General features: G+C 35.9%; 1 protein-coding gene across 2 annotated transcripts in view; it reads left to right on the plus strand.

The window, feature by feature from the left end:
• Positions 1-20,201, plus strand: part of LOC135692442 (uncharacterized) — a 33,934-nt gene that overhangs the window by 2,222 nt on the left and 11,511 nt on the right. Inside the window, exons 2-19 of one of the 2 annotated variants that reach the window (XM_089110763.1) lie at positions 141-329; positions 1,864-1,981; positions 3,115-3,236; positions 4,204-4,251; positions 5,415-5,554; positions 6,278-6,417; positions 7,201-7,266; positions 8,652-8,721; positions 9,519-9,570; positions 10,741-10,816; positions 11,092-11,157; positions 11,387-11,440; positions 12,171-12,223; positions 12,534-12,651; positions 15,075-15,335; positions 16,970-17,130; positions 19,067-19,117; positions 19,471-19,527. In XM_089110763.1, the coding sequence (XP_088966889.1) occupies positions 226-329; positions 1,864-1,981; positions 3,115-3,236; positions 4,204-4,251; positions 5,415-5,554; positions 6,278-6,417; positions 7,201-7,266; positions 8,652-8,721; positions 9,519-9,570; positions 10,741-10,816; positions 11,092-11,157; positions 11,387-11,440; positions 12,171-12,223; positions 12,534-12,651; positions 15,075-15,335; positions 16,970-17,130; positions 19,067-19,117; positions 19,471-19,527 (1,757 nt within the window). In that variant the 5' untranslated portion in view covers positions 141-225. The remainder of the gene's footprint in view (positions 1-140; positions 330-1,863; positions 1,982-3,114; positions 3,237-4,203; positions 4,252-5,414; positions 5,555-6,277; positions 6,418-7,200; positions 7,267-8,651; positions 8,722-9,518; positions 9,571-10,740; positions 10,817-11,091; positions 11,158-11,386; positions 11,441-12,170; positions 12,224-12,533; positions 12,652-15,074; positions 15,336-16,969; positions 17,131-19,066; positions 19,118-19,470; positions 19,528-20,201) is intronic. The other variant, XM_089110766.1, reaches the window with a different exon arrangement.

A 20,201-nucleotide genomic window follows, 5' to 3' on the forward strand; every position in this document is an offset into this window, starting at 1 on the left:
TTCACTCTTGATCTGAAATGACAAATGGAGCGATGTGTAAAATTTGCATGAATAGGCTGTCTTTATTAGCTATAAGTCTATTTAAGATATAGCTTTATACATTAACTACTTGTAAGTTATGTTTGAAAATTCTTTTTTAGGATTTTGTTAGGCAAAACTATGATGAACCATTTAAGAGGTACCAGATTGCTGTTAGATTTGGTTTGTTTGTGCCGATTTGCATAAATGCCAGTTCCAAAACAAATAAAGTTGATGATGAATAGTTTGAAAAGTGCTGAGTTGATTAGAGAGCTGAAAGCTGAGACTGAAAAGCTTGTTGAAACAAACAGGTAAACTCCAATTTCATTTTCTTTCAAAGAAAGAACATGCCAGTGTTCCATTGTTCTTACAAGTTGTTTTTGTTAAAGCTTACTTCTTCTTTAAAGGTGAATATTGATATCAAGCAGAACTTTTTAGTTTCTTTTTAATAGTTTTTTCACTCAAAAGCATGAATAAAAAATGTCCAACTATGTATAACATCTTTTATTCACATTCAAAATTTCAGTGAAACCAAAATAAGTTGGCATTGTGTAGAATTTGAATAGATTAATTCCTCCCTGGCCCTATGCTGTCTGTTTGTGATCCACCAAGTATGTGAAATTAAGTAACAAATAAAATGAGCAATCAGGGCCTGGAACAACTGGGAAGCAAGAGGGCCATTTCCCTCTCTTTTTTATAGAACAGTACATCCCCTTTTGCAAACCTTTTGTTTTGGGTATTTAAGATGCCCTTAGTCCCCTTATTTTCCAATATGCATCAGCATCCTTGATTTTGACTTGATTTTAAAGGCAGTCTGTCCCCTATTATGCTCAACTTTATTTCCACGGGAGTGAAATTCACGCACCATTGAGCTTGATCAATAATTGAACGACTTAAACCAATCAGAAACAACTTTGATTCCAGAGCTTTTGAATCACATGCCTGTGTTCCCGTTGTAGTAAAGCTGTGACTAGAAAAATATGGCTCCCTGTTTGGTTTCTTTGACAAATATGTCAACAGTGAAAGAAAATGCTTCCATTATCATCATTCAATTCCAGTAATTAAATCTTCTTGCCATTCCCGATAGCTTTTTGCTCGCAGTTTCAAATGACATCCACTACTGCAGCTGGGCCAGCCAAAGCAAGCATCGTAATCTGTTAACCGTTAAGGCAGGAATACCTATTGTTCATATTAGCCAATCATTTAGGGGACAGACTGCCTTTAAGATCAATTTATTTGTACTTTGTTTTATGATAATGCAATATGCTGCATAGGCTCCACCCAATCTTAGTTTTTGGTAGGTTATGTAGAATTTTGCATCATGTCTTCCACAGTTCCATTATAGCATTAAAAAGCCAATTGAATTTTTATTCCTTGGGGATGTGCTGCAGTCACAATTGATTCGAGTTCTCCATTTCTTGTCATAAGGTTTTATTTCTCAGTGTGCAAGCAGAAATTTTCTTACATATATATTTAGTATGGCATGCTATTTCTTCCTTCTGCATTGAAGCTCCCCAATTTTCCAATTTCCTTCTGCAACAAGCAGTGTCATACAATGGATATTTTTCTAAGTTTTGTAAAGCCATTTTCAAAGGATTTATTGTTCTTTGTTTATTTTGTTTTATCTATGCACCATTGTTTTTAAACTTTGATGACAAATTCTCATAGTTCATAGGAATTTCAATTGAAATTAAAAATTCTTGAACTGAAAAGAATGTTTTTATGTATTTATAAACCACATATCAATAGTTTGTTTAGGAGCTTATGTTGTCATGTTTTTAAAATATTCCTGTTTTTTCAAGCTAAGTTGTTTTTGAACACATCAATGGGACTTGTCTTTTACAGTATGGTTATGAGGCCAGAGAATGACTTACATGACATTGTTAATCTGGATGGTGGCTACAATTATGATAGTAAATTGAATAATTTGTCATCTCTGAGGCGAAATGTTATTCCATACCCGGTAAGTAGTTGTCTTGTTATTTTAGGAAAATTTAATCTAGAATTTTGCTTATAGTTTATGAAAATGGCTTTGAAAAAAGCAAACATTTTACGACATACTAGAAGCTTTTTCGTCTGACACTCCTCAGAGCATAAAACTCGCGGCACTGATTGGTCAACTATACCGGTCTTGTGCTTGCGTTTTTCTGATTGGCCTATTTCAATCCACAACTGGGTATATATTTTCCATTGTGTTCTTTCGGAACCTTATTCTGACGGTTTATGCTCTGAGGAGTGTCAGACGAAAAAGCTTTTAGTATGTCGTAAAATGTTTGCTTTTTTCAAAGCCATTTTCAAATTCTGTACCGCAAAAAAATTGTTCTTATAGTTTATGTAGACAGATATATGGGGAATGAAATGGTTCTGTCACTTAAAAGGCAGTTGCTGGTAACCAATTTTAAAGGGGCTTTTAAAGGATGAAACTTTATCTATTGGTTAAGGTAACTAATAATTACCTTAGTAGCAATGTTTTGCAATGTTTTTAAAGGCATGATGTCATCAATCATCTTCATAAATTGTTAATCATTTATCTTTGTTACCCACATCATAATCACCATGGCCATCAACACAGTAATCATAAGTCACCCGTCATTAATCATGATCAAATATTATTAGGGCTGCAGTTGCTCTGCAAATAACTTTAAATATATATATAATCATAAGACAAATGCTGACAGGAGGAAGATTCTTTCCACAAACATGCTGCTCAATTGTATCGAACCACTCTTGGTCGGAATCGAACTTCAGTTTGATGCTTCAAAAACCCCCTGCTCATTCCACTTAGCCAAATGGCCCAATGAAATGAGGGATGAATCTCCAAAGCCAACACTGGAGATCTCACTGTAGCCAAAGCAGTTTTAGTTTCTTCTGTTTTGGTTTAAAGCCTTCATCAGAGCCATTTAAACCATAGATATATAATCATAAGGCAAATGCTTACAGGAGGAAGATTCTTTCCACAAGGGTGCTGCCCAATTGTATCGAACCACTCTTGGTTGGAATCGAACTTATATATATATATATATATAAATTTTTTATTGTTGAGTTGAACTGGTAAAAGTTGGCTGTAGTAATAAACATAGCATGTTTTATATATAGGATCATAATTATGGTCAGCAACCACCTTTGACCCCACCGGAGCAAGCAAGTCCAGATCCAAATGAACAGACTGACACAGGAAATGAAGATGAGGATGAGGAAGGTGTAACAAGATGTATCTGGTGAGTTTTGTTTCTCTTTTTAGCTGTGACCTGGCTTTTGACAAAATAGCAAATTGCAAATCAATTAGACTGGAATGAAGCAAACCTTTTCATGAAAATTTTTCATGGAGAGGAAAAATTCCAGTGTGTGAATGAAGAAAAGGCCACTGTAGCAGGCTGCTCGACGGGCTCAAAGGAGTTATTGCGGCGAAAAGTCGATAAAAATGTAGCAAATATGAAACACTGCAATACGCCCAGAATAAACAACAATAAATACACATAAATCAGTAAAGGCTAATATTTCGCCCTGGCATACAGGGCTTCATCAGAGAAAAAGTTAACGGACTAAAAATTTACATATTAGAAAAAAGCAATGGTGGTATCAGATAATTCCATAATACAAATAATTCCAGTGCTGTTCAGCATTCAACAATGGCAACTAAATTTTTCTTTTTAATCACTGTTATGTTAATTTAATGATTCATATAAATTCAAGTGGTGAAAATTTATTTTCCTGCTTTTGGCTTTCTAAACAAGAGCTACTAGCATCAAATAACTGAAGCAGTTGTATCTTCATATACAAGAACTGAATACATTTGATATTAAACTAAAAATGATTCGCCATGATATCATTGTCCTTTTTTCATACTGAGTGGTCTTGGAGCTTTATAAATTTTCTAACTGAAGCAGTTGTATTGTTGGGAATAGATTGTCATGAAGACTGATAACAAGTCTTGCAGAAAATCAGATGATTGTCACAAAGAATAATTTGGATTGTCATGAATTTTACTTTTACTTTAGACTGTAGCAAATCTGTGCAGGCTGTTAAGTTTTTGTTATTTTTGTTAGTTGTTTTTGCACCTGCTTCTATTTTTGATCTCTTCGCATGTTGTTGCAGCCCCTCATTGTAATCTATGGCTGAAAGGAAATGAATTCCACAATACTGCAGTTTTCTGATGTAATTTTAACTGAATGCCTTCATTTACAGTGGTTTTGCACATGATGATGGATATATGATTTGTTGTGATCGTTGTGGGTAAGTGTTAAACAAATATTTTATTCTTCTGATTTCTTATATTCAATTGTAAATAAGTTGGGCAAATAAGTTATTTTTATTTTTTTCCAGGTTATTTTCTAGCTCTTGTTATGTTTATTTGATTCATCACCATGATCCTTTCATCAAAATTTTTCTGACAATTATTATAATTCTGCTAAAATTATATCTTCTCTATGTATTGAAAACGATTTTCTGTGATACAAAGATTTAATTCAATCCAGGTCAATTATAGGTCATGTTTATTACTTACAATTATTTCTCAACATTTTGTTTGAAATTATAAGCTATAAAACTTGTCATGGTTCAATCCAGGTCTTGAAAACCTATAGCATGCTTCCAACCTTGATTTTCAAACACAAAATGGCATCATAAACTGAATTTTTCATGCTTACTGTGGTACAAAATACCTTTTTTAATAAAAATGATCCTACATGAAGTAAACGACACTTGTGAGCCCGAGTTCTAATGCCTCTTATGTTTACAACAGTTGTTTGAAAGTCAAATTATTTATTTATGTTGATTCGTTGAAGCAGCTGATGTTGAGAATTAAAGCACTTAAACGTGAAAGAAGGAAACATTTTACTCCTGCAGCTGATTTAGAATGTCTAATTGTCTTTTTGTCGCTGTTCAGAAGGGACAAAAACAGGGTCAAAGTGGCATTTTCAAATTTGTCAAACCATAATTAAAATCTTTTACTTTGTAGTTTCTAAGCACCGTCTCAGTTTTTGTTTCTTCATAACAATAAAAAGTTTAAGTGAAGAATGATTGTATTGTTGAAGCCAACCCTAAGGTCATTGCCCTCGCTTCTTTAAGTTGAAATTGCTGCCCTATTGAGCATGCATATACAAAGTCCAAAATGCGTGGTATTGCCAAAGCTGTTTTTCAACTAAAATGAAAGAGATCCTATCATTGCCTGCTTCTGAAAAGTTAAAGGCAAAGGTGTTGCTAAGGAAACATTTAAATTGTCTTGCCATTACCCTGGGCAATTTTTCGCTTATCTAAAATTTAAAATCAACCATCGTTCAAAGAGCAAATAAAGTCTTCTGCTATACAAAAGTTCAGGATGATTCTCAAAAGAGAAGCATTGAGCATTATTGTGTACTTAAGGATATACAAGTAATTGATTTGCCAACACATTGTAGGTCGTGGCAGCACATTGACTGCATGGGTATCAAATCTGATAGTGTGCCAGAGACATACCATTGCGATCGCTGCGAACCAAGGCAGCTGGATGTGGAAAGGGCAAGAGCAATTCAACAGAGAAAAAAGGATACGTTGACAGGTAAATTGTTTATCTTTTCCGTAAAGGTTTTTTTTATCCCCCTATCTGGAGTTTCTTCCACGGACAAAAATGACCTCAGTTTTGTTGATATATTTTGTTTGATATTCTCCTTAGAAAACTACCCCCTTTTATTTTAAAATTCATGGCAGCATCTGTCTTGTAACAGGCCTACCGTTCAGATTTGACCGGGGGCTTGATGAAGTTTTTTCTTTAAAACCTCTACAAAAAAATTCCTGTACCTATCAATAGTTTGTAATATAAAATTATCACTGCAAATTATCAATATTGTGACAAACATTGTGTACAAATTCACTTTTCCTTCGATTGAAAGCATTATAATTGACCGCTGAAGGCAGCCTCGTATTGATATTTTGCTTGGGTTGGCTCTCCTAGCTTCACTTTTCTCCGTATCTTTAGTTGGTGTTCTTTTACCTTGTGGTTTTATGCTTGAGTTTTTCTTCATCGTCCTTTTTTTTGAAATATTAGCAATCATCAAGTCCGGAAATTAGAAGCGCTATGAAACGCAAATCGCTTTGTAGAGCGATGGAGAATGCACTCCTTTATTATGCAATCTTATTGCTGTTTTTCTTTGTTGCTACTTAGTTTAAAAGGTAAATATTTGAAGCAAAAGTAACTGTGGATTATTGAACATTGAACAAAATTTGCATTGAGCAAGACATCCGATTTCCTGTCCGGGCTTATATTTTGCAACTTCTTTTTTAGATGACGACGGGGACGAAGACACAGACACTGATGAGGAGTCGGGGCAGACTTACACAGCTGTGTCCAACACCCCAACAAGAATTACACTGACAGCAACCCCCGTGATCAAAAAGAGAGGCAAAAACCGCCTTAAAAGCACGGTACGTCTTCCATAGTTATTAAGGGACATACTTATCAGATGATTTGCAATGGTGTGTTCTGGCGATATTATCGATTCTTCCCTCGTGTATTCTCAAGTTGCACTTTTTCGGTTTCAATGGCTACCTTGGTTGTCTTATGAGGAGCTATTTCAAACCTGTACGTTACGTACAACCTGTTTTTACCTATTGAAAAATCAAAACCCTTAAATTAGCAATTAGATTACTGATCGTAAGCTGAAGTTAAAGATGAGCTGTCTTCAGCTGTTCCATTTATTTACTTTTTTAAACTGTACTTTAATTGCAGGGGCCTAATCGCCAATGTATAGCTTATATCATAAATTTTCTCGAAGATGATTTTGTCCTAATGGTCCCCAGTTTCAGTTTATAAACAACTAAGTGTAGCCGGTCGTGTTATTTTTGCTATTAGCATTTGAGTCTGTTTGGATGCATTTTTTATTGGCATGCTATGAATCTTTTACCGATTGTTTTTCTTTTTCAAATTCAAAGTTCAGCACGTGGGAGACATGTTCGTTTCATTTTCGTGCTCTTGTAATATTTTTAGGAAAATGTTTAACAGGGGGAGGATTTTAGATAATGAAGCTGTTTGATATTGAAACTGATTGTTTATAGTCGTTGAGTTTGAAACCAGTTAAGCTTTCAATTTATGTAAATTTATGTAAAACCAGAAAAGATTTTTAATTTATGTACGACGAATCATATCACACAGAAAAGCTAGATCTTTCAGTTCTCCAACACAGTCAAATTTTTGCATGCTTTCTTAAGGACAATCTACAGATACTAAAGTGGCTTCAGCAATCTGACAATCAATATCAACCAATCAACAAGCGTGTAAGTATTATCACGCTCGCCGATTGGCCAATTGTTGATTGAAAGAAGGCTTAGGCCACTTTACGATATGTCGATTGCCTTTAATCAATGAAATTTCTTATAGGATCATCTCGTCATAGTCTGAAGCTTTTAAAGTCTTCTTCATAGTTTTGGTGATGATAAAGCTGTTTAGTTGGGCTAGAGCTAATATATTTCAGTTATTTTTTATTGTACCTTTGATTCAGTTAGGATGCTAAGCCTGTATTCCGGTATGTGTACCGATATTGTGGCCTGTAATCTCCATTCTTACACAGTCGGATTGCATTTTTGCAGTGCAGTCTTTCCTGTAGCGTCCCTTCGTGCTTTTTATCTTTGATTGTGACTTTCTTCCTTTGTTCATGTTGATAAATTATTTCCCATCCCTGTTCATAATTTTTCTTGATTTGAGCTTTTTCTTGAGTTGAAAAAATTTTGGCAGTTTTAGCTTTTTAATAAACTTGCTCATGCTCAAGAAATTCTTAGTCTCATGTTTAATCTGCCCGCCTCAAAATTTCCCAGGTTCTGATGTCGTCTCTTTTATTTTTTGCGATGCGTCGCTAAAGTTACTGTCGGCAAATATAGTTTGAATTAAACATTCAATAAATCTTTGGTACCATAAAATTTGAAAATATTTTGTAAAATGGAAACATAGCTTTTCGTCCGATAAACGTCGTATGACCAAAAAGTTAGCGGAAACTTTTAGGCAACGAACTGAAGAGTAACCAATAAAACGCACCATTTCTTCCTCTCACGTCACTTTAGATCCGGATCTGGATATAAATTTCCCTTTACTTGTTTGTCATTATCTGGACAAAAGTACTTCGGTATGATTTGTTCTTTCTTTTCCGGGAAGTTTGAACATCCATTACAGGTAGAGATATTTTAGATTGCACGAAGAGGCGAAGACAAATTTTAAGTTTCATTGTTTTCTGTACGTGCCCATTTGCACAATTAACCCGTTTTTTCTAGATCCTGTCCTGCTTTCACTTAAATAAACCGGTTGTTAGATACCGGGCAACCACTTTTATTGCCAAAGCCCCCCACCCCGAATATAAGTTTTTCTTTATCTCGGGGGAGTTATAAACGAATTAAAAAGCAGTGGCGATACAACGCCGTAGGGTAGCTAAATAAAGACACCTGTAGCTTTTAACTGCAATATCGTAGTGCCCAAGGATTTTTTGAAAATATTTGGGATAGGAGGAGTCACACTTTGTTTTGCATGGACAGGGTCTTCTTCGTGTTTTTGGATATGACGCTCAAGAGCTATTGTGTTGTTGCTAAAGAGCCACTTAGTGTTCGGGAGGCGCTTTTTTCTCCTGATTTTTGTTTCGGTTTCTCCTTACCCTCGTTTTGTTTTTTTGATTCAGAGCTCAGAAGGAAATACTAAGCAACGAAAGAGGGTGAACAGAAAGCGCCAAAGAACTTCGACGGGGCAGAGTAAGTAGTAATGTTGTAAGAACCTGTATGTTTGTTCCTTTAAGTACCTGGTTGCCATATATGAGTTTTGGCCTTTGAGTAAATCAATAAACAGCAAACGGTTAGGAATTTTTGTGTTCAGGGTTTTTTGTTTTTGAGGTATTCATTGAATACCTCTCACGTTTGCTGTGATGAAGCCTCTAGCTAATTTACGTGTGTTTATTGTTGTTTGTTCACGGCGCGTTGCGGTGTTCCTTATTTACTGCATATTCATTGAGTTCTCGAATAGTATTGTTTTATGTTTTTCGAAATTTCTGTCACTTTATCGAACCGATTGCTCTTATGCATTAAAGCAAGTTACTGTTATTCACGTACGGATTTGAGTTTTGAATCAAAAGACGTTATATTTCAACTACTGCGGAATATCAACCCGAATAACGTTTCTCTTATTAAATGAAAAGCGACTGAATGGTTTGATAGCTTGTTGATTATATATTGTTAAGGTGTTTGAAACGAATAAAGAAGGTCATTGATTACATGAAAACACAAAGCATATTATGTCCATATGGCCTCGATAACATTCAATGTACTATTCTTGATCTGGTCCACCAGTTATTTTTAGCTTGAAGTTGCCTTGAAAACGAACTTTTTAGAATAATTTGTTTGCTTGATTTATTTGTTGTTTAATGTTGTAGAGAATGTTAATCGCTGCTTTTAGCAGACGACTTCGAAAAACGGATCGTTTGCATAACATATTTTGACCCCTCGTGCTTGCTCTGCCCAATTTATTTCGCCTAACAATCGCTTTTTGTTTTCAGTGAACGAGACGACCCTGCAAATTGATAGCAATTCTCTTGAAAGCCACAGTGGGTGAGTTCGTGGTTTCTGCCTGTCATTTAAGTAATGTGCGGTTTCCTATTGACTCGTTGTGAATTTCTATTCAATGTTAACACGATGAGCTTGAGAATATCATTCATGAAAGTAGGAATTATTTATGCGTGAAATTACAAAAGCTTCCTACCAGCCATCCTTCATAAGTTTTCGTTCCCATATGCGTGAGATAAATTGTTCTATTTGATTAGTTCTGCTGTTCTTCCCTTCTCGATTGGTTATGACTTCTTAGGTCTGAAGCTTTCGTAAACCTTGACTTTTCTTTGCTACGAAGCTTAATGCTCCATCATACGTTACCAAGGTTTGTTGGATTGGAATACGGTGAGGTGGTCCCAGGTTGTTGACTTTTTAGTCCACTTTAATTGGGCTGTCATCTGGCAAACATTACATCTTAGCTTATAAACAATTAAAATGTCTTTTCTGTTTTTGGAAAGACCAGCACAGTGTTCGTGTTACCATTTTTGATGGGCTTTGGAGAGGGGGGAGGGGGGGGGGGGGGGTGAAGCAGTGAGCCCTAGCCACTGATATGTATATTTATCAGTGAGCTGAAACTCGTATGAAAACACCTGTCTAACAAAATTCTCCTCGTTGATATCTTGATGTGTCTCTAGACGTATTTCTGTCGGATTTTAAATTGTTGTTTGATCTTTTCCCCGAAATCAGATAGATGAACTTACTTCGGAATTTGTAAGCCACGGATTGGATGTAAATTAGCCATTGTTGAATTATTGCCCTCTAAACAAAGATCTTCTGTTTATGTTTCGAATCATAAATTAACTGGTGTCGGTTGCAAATTCTAAATAAAGAGAACACTGCTTATAAACAGAAGACTTTCCAAACATTGATACATATCGACCTTTTTAATTCTTCATTCTTTGCGCAATGCTAATTTTTCTTCATCTACATATTGTCAAAAGTTATTCCTGGAAACTCTCTGATTTCTGACAGTAACACAATATAGTTTTTGATCATTTTTCTAAATTTTCACTTTCACCACCCTGGTACTACCTAGCTGTCTTGATATGTCAACTTTAAAAATCTTTTATACTTGGATTCGGTCACCGTTGTAAATTAAATTTGTCTACTTGGCTCGTCTACTTGGAATTTTTTTATCAGGCGAGATAAATCAAGATTTAATCTTTTTTGTAGATTTGAAAATTTTCAAGATATCGAAGAAAATATCTATGATCCAGCAATCAAGAGCCTAGGATTAGAAAACACGGAGGTTGGTGTGGTGTTCGTACCGATCATGAAATTGTCGCAAATAATTACTTTGGCACAAATAACAGCTCAAAGGACAATTTCATGAAATTGTCATGAAATTGTCATGAAATTGTCATGAAATTGTCATGAAATTGTCATGAAATTGTCCTTTGAGCTGTTATTTGTGCCAAAGTTGTCATGATTGCTACTTTTCCTATTATTTACACCATAATTATAACGATTTTCATCTTCAGTGTCATTATAGTAATGGTTTCTTTTCCGCGTTTTTAATTCCAGGAAACTTCTGATCATAATATTTCAAAGAAGTTGTTTATGGTTGCCGATGTAGTCGAAAACCGGAAGGTAGGGTGATTTGAAGATTTTTATTTTCATAAAAAGTATAAAATATGTGCAAATAGGAAGTTTTGTTGATAAAATTTATATGATTTCAACCCTTATTCTCCTGTCTCCACCTTTGCTAACCAAGTCTCAGTCGAAATTCGGAGAAATAGTCATCTCTGAAGGTTCAAGGCCTTGTGTAAGCGTAAAGGTTTTGATGTTTCCTGATTTTTTATATGACTTTTCTTGTCAGGGTTTAGTGGCGATTGAAGCTATCAAAATAGGACAGATCATAACAGAGTATAAGGTACGTTCCAAGGGACTTGCTTTTATGCCTATATGTTGTTAGGAAAATACAGTTTTATGCCAAGGTTTTTTCAAAAATTGGCTGGTGGCTCTTTGTCCTCTAAAGTTTTCCTTATGAATATATTTTAGCGACAGTCTCTTTCTATATTCTTATCATTTTGACCTGCTTGTTACTATATCACTTTGACTGAGTCAATTTTTCTTGTTGATTTTCCTATCAGGGTTTTTTCAACGAAGGTACTTTCCGCTTGCTTTAACTTGCTTCGAATCGAGTGCTTAGTTAACACATTCTTCAATCGTTGATTTGTTTTCAACAAGTCTTGTTATTCCTTTAGCAATTTCAGGATGTTTTTTGCTATATCAAACACCTATATCAAATGGGTCTGGTTCAGGGTGTGGCAGAGAATAGAGTTAAAGCCTCGCCCACTTAAAAGAATCACTCTAACATCTTGTTACACACCAATGAGTTATTTATTTCTATAGCCAATCATAGAGTTATTTGTTAGCCAGAACAGCAAAAATACTCGCTCTTGAATTCGCAACACAATGTTTCAGCATGCCCTTCTTGTTTGAATCTGTTTGGGGCCCTGGTTGTAATTGTAGTACGCCAATTAATGAATTTGTTTTCTCAAACCAGTACATTGTGTTGATCATGCATATTACCGAACAAGGGGGGGGGGGGGGGCACCTCGACCTTCGACATGAAGTACAAAATTTTCTTTATTTTACAGGGCAAAATGCTCCCGAAAGCGATGTACGAGGAATCAAACCCGTTCTTTAAACGGTATGTTTCGCGCTCTTTTGTACTTGAGAAGTCATTGCACATTGTCATTGCTCGCAGAATTCTTTAGAACCAAAATGTTTTGTAAAAAATATTGAACATATATCCGCAGACAAGTTACTCGAGGTATTTTTGTCAAAACAACATACCCCGGACAAAGTTTGTCAATACAACATACCCTGTAGATAATTCTTTTGTGGTAAAAGATCCCTCAATGGGTGCAAGTTGATTGTTTAAACAAAGTTTAAAACAGCACCACGAAGGTGTAAAATTCTTCTCTGTCAAATACTTTTTGTTTTTTCTTTCCCAACAGATCATGCCCATTTTTACTCCATTACAATAAGATTGACGAGTTGGAGCTTGTCGTCGATGCGAGGACAGTTGGAAATGAGGCCCGCTATATTAGGAGGTCATGTGCCCCCAACTCCGATGTAAGTACCAAAGAAAGCAGCTTGATTTTTTGTCGTTTTGCGACCTTTGGAAATAGTGTTTCCCCCTTTAATTGGAGACTAGAGAATTGGCTAAACAAGGGATAAGTTTTTAGAATGAATGAGGTGTAGCCTTAATGAGAGTAAAAGAGGCAAGATATATCAAGACTTTTCTAAAGGTTGTAAGAAGAAGCAAAAACACGAAGATAAGAGGGCAAACGCGAATAGAATTCGTTAGATGTCATTTTAAATGAATACCCCTTGAAAAACGAATTATTTCAGGGTACGGTAATGAATTTTTGTTACGAATACGAAAGCTCTTTTTGGTATGGGGAAATAAGGCACAGTTAGGGCAAGGGAAAGACCATCAGACCTACACTCCCCTCCCAAAAGTATTCGAACGGAAGCCAATGTTGCAACGGTGCCGGGTCAAGTTGATGAAAACAAAAATAAAAGTTTATTGCTTATATTTATAGAATGACAATAGGAATCTCTTCAAAATTTCAGACAATCATAAAACAAAGTTTAAATTACACAATTTTTTAATTTTAAGTCCATAATTCATTTTATCAATGGAATAACTTCAATATTTGGTGGGGGGTACTCACGAGACAAAAGGCAGCACAGGGGCAGCCAGGAAATTACCTCTGCAAATTTTCAATGAAATGGAGAGGAATAATGGTACGAATGTCAAAGGTTTTATCAAATATTCTTCAGTAAACTGCTTTTTTACATAAGTTGCAAATTCTTTGGGTAGTGGACTTTGTGTAGTCCACTTGCTGTGCAATTTCATCATATGAATGACCTGCCTGGCGTAAAAACTTTATGACCATTTGCTTAGCTTCATCCATATTTTGTGTTTTTACCAGTGCCAAAAGATAAACATTTTTTGCGCTATTGAGAAAATTTTTCTCAGTAAACTTTCTCTAAACAAAATTGTTTCTTGTTTATATATTTATTTTGCTTATTTTCTGACGCCATCGTTTTATTTTGCCGCCAAAATTTTATCTTACTTTTATTGCTAACATGACATTTGTAAGAATTAGGCCCAAAATTTTGCCCGACTGTTCGAATACTTTTGGGAGGGGAGTGTAAGTCTGTTTATACTTTAAAAGCATCCTTTTCCTACTTCAAGGGACCTTTATTTTGCAAACGCATTCACCGTTCTCTGTGATATACTCATTCAAAAAAACTTTACTCATGCCAAACTTAGTTGCTAAAGATTTGAATATACTCACGAAAGCTTTAAAATGGTAATTTATGCAATCTAAGCTATTTGCATTTTAACTAATGTTTCCTGTCATGTAATGGGAATTGCTAAGATTTTCTCAGGAGAAGCGTACAGAATGAATTTATTGATGAGAGTATTTCCACTACAGCCATCTGCTCAACGCACAAAATGTCTCAATTTTGAGAAAAGTTTTCATTGGATAGGACGTTAAACTATGCTCATAGCACAGGATTATCTCACCTGCTGGTTCAAACCAGCTTGTTCTCTGTATTTTTAATGTTTGCTGCGTTTTCTTTGCATCGAAAATCGCTTAATCAGCCTGCAATACTCTGCTTTGAAGATGCATAGAGTTTACGCTGTATGCATGGTCGGTTTATTTCTCACCCAGAATGCTTTTTAGTATTTGCCAAGCTGTGTTGGACAGCAGCACAACGTTTTAGAATTTTTAACACAGTAATGGATTGTTAACATTTGTACAGTTGAATCCATAAAGATGTACAGGTGAATTCCGTCTTAGACCGGATAACCCGGAATTTCATTTAGTCGGACTGATTTTCTTTTCCCATTGGATTTTCCTACATTATTCAAGTCAAAAGTCGTAACCCGGATGAGTCGGACATTCGCCGGTCAGGCCATTTCATTGCCTTATTAAAGGTCCGACTTGACGGGATTTAAATGTAGTCTATGAAGCCACAATGCTAACCATTCTTGTTCATTGGAATCTCCATTATTCAAAATCATCTTAGATTGTTGTATTAAAAATTGAAATCTAATGTAATGCTTCCCAAATATAATGAAATGGTATTTAATACCCAAGTAACAACGACAGGAACGTGTATCGAAGCTCTGAATACCGCATTTTATTAATTTTGTTTTGGAGGGAATTCTGTATAGTATTTGCAGACTTCTAGCATGCAATGTACGTCTTCCGCTTTTGAATTACAGTTTTGGGGAATCCGTGCAACAAAAGCCCTAAAGAATTAAGAAAACACGATTGCTGATTTTCGCCTTGAATTTGTACGTTCTTCGAAGAATGACAGTTTCATAAGATAGCATCGAAGCCTCTGTGCTATAAAACTTTGCATGATCTATGCACCTATCATGTTACCGACTCTTAAATCAAACTTAACAGTTCCCCTTGGGAGATGAAAATTTTCCCTATGTTTTAACCTCACCCAAGTAAATTTTCTTGTAGGTCACCCACGTTGTCAAGGACGGCAATCTGCACATATTGGTGCAAAGCAAGCAACCCCTTGTCATGGGAACTGAAATCACGATTCCTTTCGACTACCCCCTGGAAACCTACACTGGATACTTGAATTGTGCTTGTAAAGAACCGACTTGTTTGGTCCTTAAACACAACCAAAGGTATCTACCGCAATCCGGTCGGAAGCGATCTAGATACTCAGTTCCGGATGCAACTTCTTCTACGCGAAATTCCGCTTCGGAAAATCAGGTAAATGTTTAAGTTAGAAGTATAAAATATAAAAATCGCGTCCCATTCGTCAATGAGCCCTCCTGCTTTCTCTCACCTTCGTTATTTGATTGGTTAATTTGCACTCTGGAGAATTCCCAAGAGTACATTAAGTAGCGTCACATGATCATAGAAACACTGACAGAATTCCCAGCCATGTTTAACAGAATTTTCGCCTTTTGTACAAGCACGCTCATTAGTTGTGGCCAGGGAAAGTACACACGCAATGCCAGGTTCAATAGCCTCTTTCCCGTTTTGGTCTCGTCTTCGCATAACTTGATTCCAGAATGTAAAAGTATAAATTAGTGCCTAAAGATACTACATATTTAACAAGACACAAGATATCCTTGTTTTTGTCTTGCCCCTTCACGGCCACACCTACTTGATCACACTTGTCTTGCGTCTTTATCATATTTTTTTCCTCTAGAAGCCTTTTAAGAATAAAGTAGAAAATGCAAACAGGGTCCATCAATAAGATTTTTCTCCGTTGATATTATTTAACAAGGCATTTTTTCATGGTTTTCACCAATATTTAATGGTTTTCATCGAAAGAAAACATCGCACTCGACACTCGCTACCACTTTCAACTCGCCATAATACCTTGCAAGATCTTATTTAGTTGCGAATAACTGTTTCTTCTGTAAAATCGCTCGACATGTCTTCATGAATAACATACGCTCCTTTGCGTTTGGTGGCAAATTTACTCTCGCGCAATGACTAGACTTTGCATGTTGTACTAGCATGAATGTAGTGTTTGATTACAAAAAACAGTGTTATTGCCAGCTGCTTTGCGTAGGTGTTTCACGATTTTAGGGAATAAACCGCAGCCAAAGATCATCGTAACTGATGCTAATATCGTAAGATGAGTATTTTGGTTCAGGGAAAATTTTAGTTCAGGGAAAATTCAAAGTCACCTGAAGAGCGCGTTCTAGGTCCGGGGAAATTGTCGATCATTTCAGGGGAACTGTTGCGGATCCGAAAACTGTTGAGCTTTTGGAAAACTGTTAAGGATCCGGGAGTCTGTCGAGAATCCGGAAAATTTATTGAGGATCCGGATGTTTTATAGTATTATGTAATTGTACAGTGGCATGTCGTATATATATATATATATATATATATATATATATATATATATATATATATATATGTATGTATATCAGGTCAAACTTGGAAAATTAGTCTAAAATATTCTGAAGCACACCACAAGTGGCATGCTCACTTTGTAACGATTTGTAATGATTTAAGGCGATGGGTTATGTCAAAATGGATTCGAAAGTCCATGTTAAAACCAGTGACTAAAGGCTTTCATATGCCTCCCGACCTTGCTAATCAGCTTTTTGTATCCTTTTGTACCGATGTGGCTGCTAGTTCTTGGAAAGTTTCAAACGATAGGAGAACTCCACAGCTTGGTTCCTTTGGCAGGTCTTTGTGTATTTGATTTTTGTTTGAGAATCCCTGGACGCAAAGAGGTCCCGCAGCCTCTGATCCCCTTTGGTCTATTTGACTTGTAACCCCATCAACCCCACACCAAGCCAACCTTCATCTGCTTGTAACCCCATCAACCCCACTCGGCTGTTTTATCTTTATAACTAGTATTATATTTGCTTTTCTTTCAGGGTGAAACTGATTCAGACGAGAACGAATTGGATGTTGGTCGCCCTATGAGCCGAAGGAAGAAGCTATCAAGAGAGGAAAGAAAACTTCAGGCCTACTTGAAGCAAATCGAAAAGATGGAGAAAAAGGAGAAGAGAGTGAAGGACCCCAAAGCCCCTCAAAGGTATGAGATTTACTATCAGAGAAATTATCCCCGATCAATTGATAGGGATAACTTTGTTTTGCGTCACTATGAAATAGTCAAATAAAGGGATAGAGTTGGCGTGAATCAATATTTTTCAATAAAAATCTGAAGTGGACAATTTTGTTGGAACAAGCTACGAAAAACTAGAATATATCTGTCCGTATTCTTAGGGTTGTTATTTGTGAAAAAATGTATCAAAGTCTGGTAGATGTTCAACATTTTCAAAAACAAGACAAGACTTGCTTATCTCAGTTTTGAAAATGCAGCTGACTGTTTGAAACACTCCTCCCACATTTCTTTAAATAGATTGCCAAGCCTTTAAATTGTCGAATGGAAACCAAATGTTTACCACCAGTTGCGATACTTTGACGCACCTTTTCCTGTTTTTTTATGGTTTCACATCATCATCTCAATGCTTCTTGGATGATTTTTGCTAAAGCAGCTGATCATATTTTTAGTTATTTGCATTCCAAAGTGTAGTTAAATGTGAGATTCGCGGAGTTGTTTTTGTTAGAGTGGTTCGGTTTCAGTTTACTACGCTAATTCGATAAATGCCAGCAAAATAGGATTTTGTCTATTGAAAATCATGTTGTGAAGACAAATAGGAAGGCGATCGATTAGCTTTGTTTCGTTTTGTATTTTACGTAAGCTAATATTGACTTCATTTTTATTACCAAGACGCTTGTAAGGGATCTTGTTTCAATCAGATTTATTTCTAATGTTTGATGTAGGTCTTTTGACTTTTTGGTGCCTTTGAAATACTATTTTGAGTAATAACCACTTTGACCATGGGAGCAACCTCACCCCTCAAACTTGCAGCTCCTACAAGGACTGTCAAACTGGTAATATTTGCCTTGATGCCTCCCAAGTTCAACATCGAATAGCCACATGACGCTGAGGCAAACGTTCTACGAATGCATTTATTTTTGTTCAAAAAACTAAGAACCACTACTTGGTTTCTCAATATTTTTGTAAATATTTTTAATAAGTTCCAGAAGTGTCTGTGATACTTACTTCTTGAATCTTCTTTTGGCTTTGGTACCATTGCTTATTCTTTTGTTTTCATTGCGTTTATCGAAATCAGTAAAGTTTTACTGGCCACTGTTCTTATAAAAAGTAACCAGGTGCTACGGAAATCGCGAAGGAATGGGTGTTTGACCTTGCTATTGCTACGAGCATCATATCAAGTGTCTTCTTTCTGAATTTCGCCCAACCACTTTCCTTTACTTCCTACAGGGAATAGAGTGATGACATCACAAAAATCTATTTCTAGAATTTATTTCGACAACACAACCCAAAGGAGCATCATGAAATACCTCTTGAAAATGCAAAATCAGTTGAAAGTGATAAAATGTGTTTTAGATGTGGCCACATGCTTAGTGGATCTTTCCACATGGTGGCACATTTGGCAAATCACTGTAATTTGAACTTCATTCATAACTTTATGAGCCAGGCCAGAATAAAATTCATGGCCGTCAGCAAACTTCCAATCTTTTACAGGCCATATATCATCCAATTTTGAACATATTAAACTGATTTTGCGAGTATTTGATACTGTTCTTTCAGATAATGCCGTCAAAACGGAGAAGTTCTAAAACTAAATTTTTGATTCAGCCACTCTTCAGTACTCTTTTGGTAAAATATTAAATGCTTTTTTCCTCTTCCAAAAGGATCTTCAATTGTTCACTGTGGTGCATTAGGGTTATTTGCGTTTTCGAAAATCTCTCGAGTGCTTGGTTTAGGCACTCGAGTAAACGCCCATTCTTTATTCCTGGACATTTCTTACCTTTTTAGTTTTATTTTTGTAAGATTTCGTAACATTTCAGTTTTTTGAAAGTTTAACGATTCCCTCTGCGTGAAGAGTGGTTAAATTTTTTTGAAGCTCAAATATGAATCCTTTTTTGTTTATTTTCAGACCTGGTTTAATCCAAGATCAAATTCAAACTCAAGGATCTCTTCTAACCAAGTAATCAATTTTTCTTGATTTTTATTTATTTGTAAGATGAGTGATTTTTCGCAAATTCATTAAAAGTAAAGGGAATTGGTTCCCGGAACTCGAATCAATTTTTTTTTCTTTTATCGTTTTACTGTGCACCTCCCTCCTTTCCAACGCCCCCGGCCTTGCTTTTCCTTTCCATTGCTATTTCACTTCCTTTCCTATCATTTGTCCTGCTTTTCATTTATCGCTCTACTTTGCCTTTCACTGCTTTACCTCATTTACTGCTCTACCTGGCCTTTCACTGCTCTATCTCCCGGTTCCTGTCTTTCTTATTCCTTTCTTTTTATTCTTTATCACTCGTTATTTCTTTTCTTTTTTAGGTCTTTACAGTCATTTGAAACCAATTCTTCGCCGAACCAGGCTATATCCATGCCCAGGTGGGAATAAATTGAATTATTTTCGATGTATTCAAGCACTATATTTGTAAGGTCGGGAGTTTTGATTACAGTATAAAAAATTAAGATTAATTTTATATATATATAGTTATAAAAGTTTGTCCGTTGATTCTTCCGTAGTGCAGTGCTCAATAAGATAAGCACGTAGAGCGTCAGAACAAGATAAGCATATAATTCATCCACTTTACTCAGCTTTTTCTTTATCTGCAATTCATTCTAATTTTGATATACCTTTGAAATGCTGATAATATAAAAATTTGGGCGATGGCCCTGAAAATTGCTTGATTTTTTTATAAAAAGACGTTTCCTGTCTTCGCCATATACCTGCTGTTGACTTTCACCCCCCACAAATCCCCCTACGCGCCTATTTGATGAGACAATGGTGCTAGTGGGGCTATGCTAAAAGCAATCCTTTCAACTACAACATACATTTAGGAGCAGGCAGCACTTCCATGGTTTGAGTTTTTATAAATATCTCGAATGTGTAGGAGGTTTAGGCTTTTCCAAGGGGTTTAGATAACAAGAAGTGGATCTCGAAGCAGGTGTAGTTTTATTTTCTACAACGGTCTTTTTGATAAGCAAAGCAAAGTTCGTGTCTCTTAAATCTGTGCTTGTAAAAATTGCGATATCGTAATTGGCTTGAAGCCAACAGCCCG

This window comes from Rhopilema esculentum, chromosome 3 (assembly GCF_057945365.1).
Source record: "Rhopilema esculentum isolate cy_ngs chromosome 3, ASM5794536v1, whole genome shotgun sequence".
Classification (NCBI taxonomy): Eukaryota; Metazoa; Cnidaria; class Scyphozoa; order Rhizostomeae; family Rhizostomatidae; genus Rhopilema; species Rhopilema esculentum.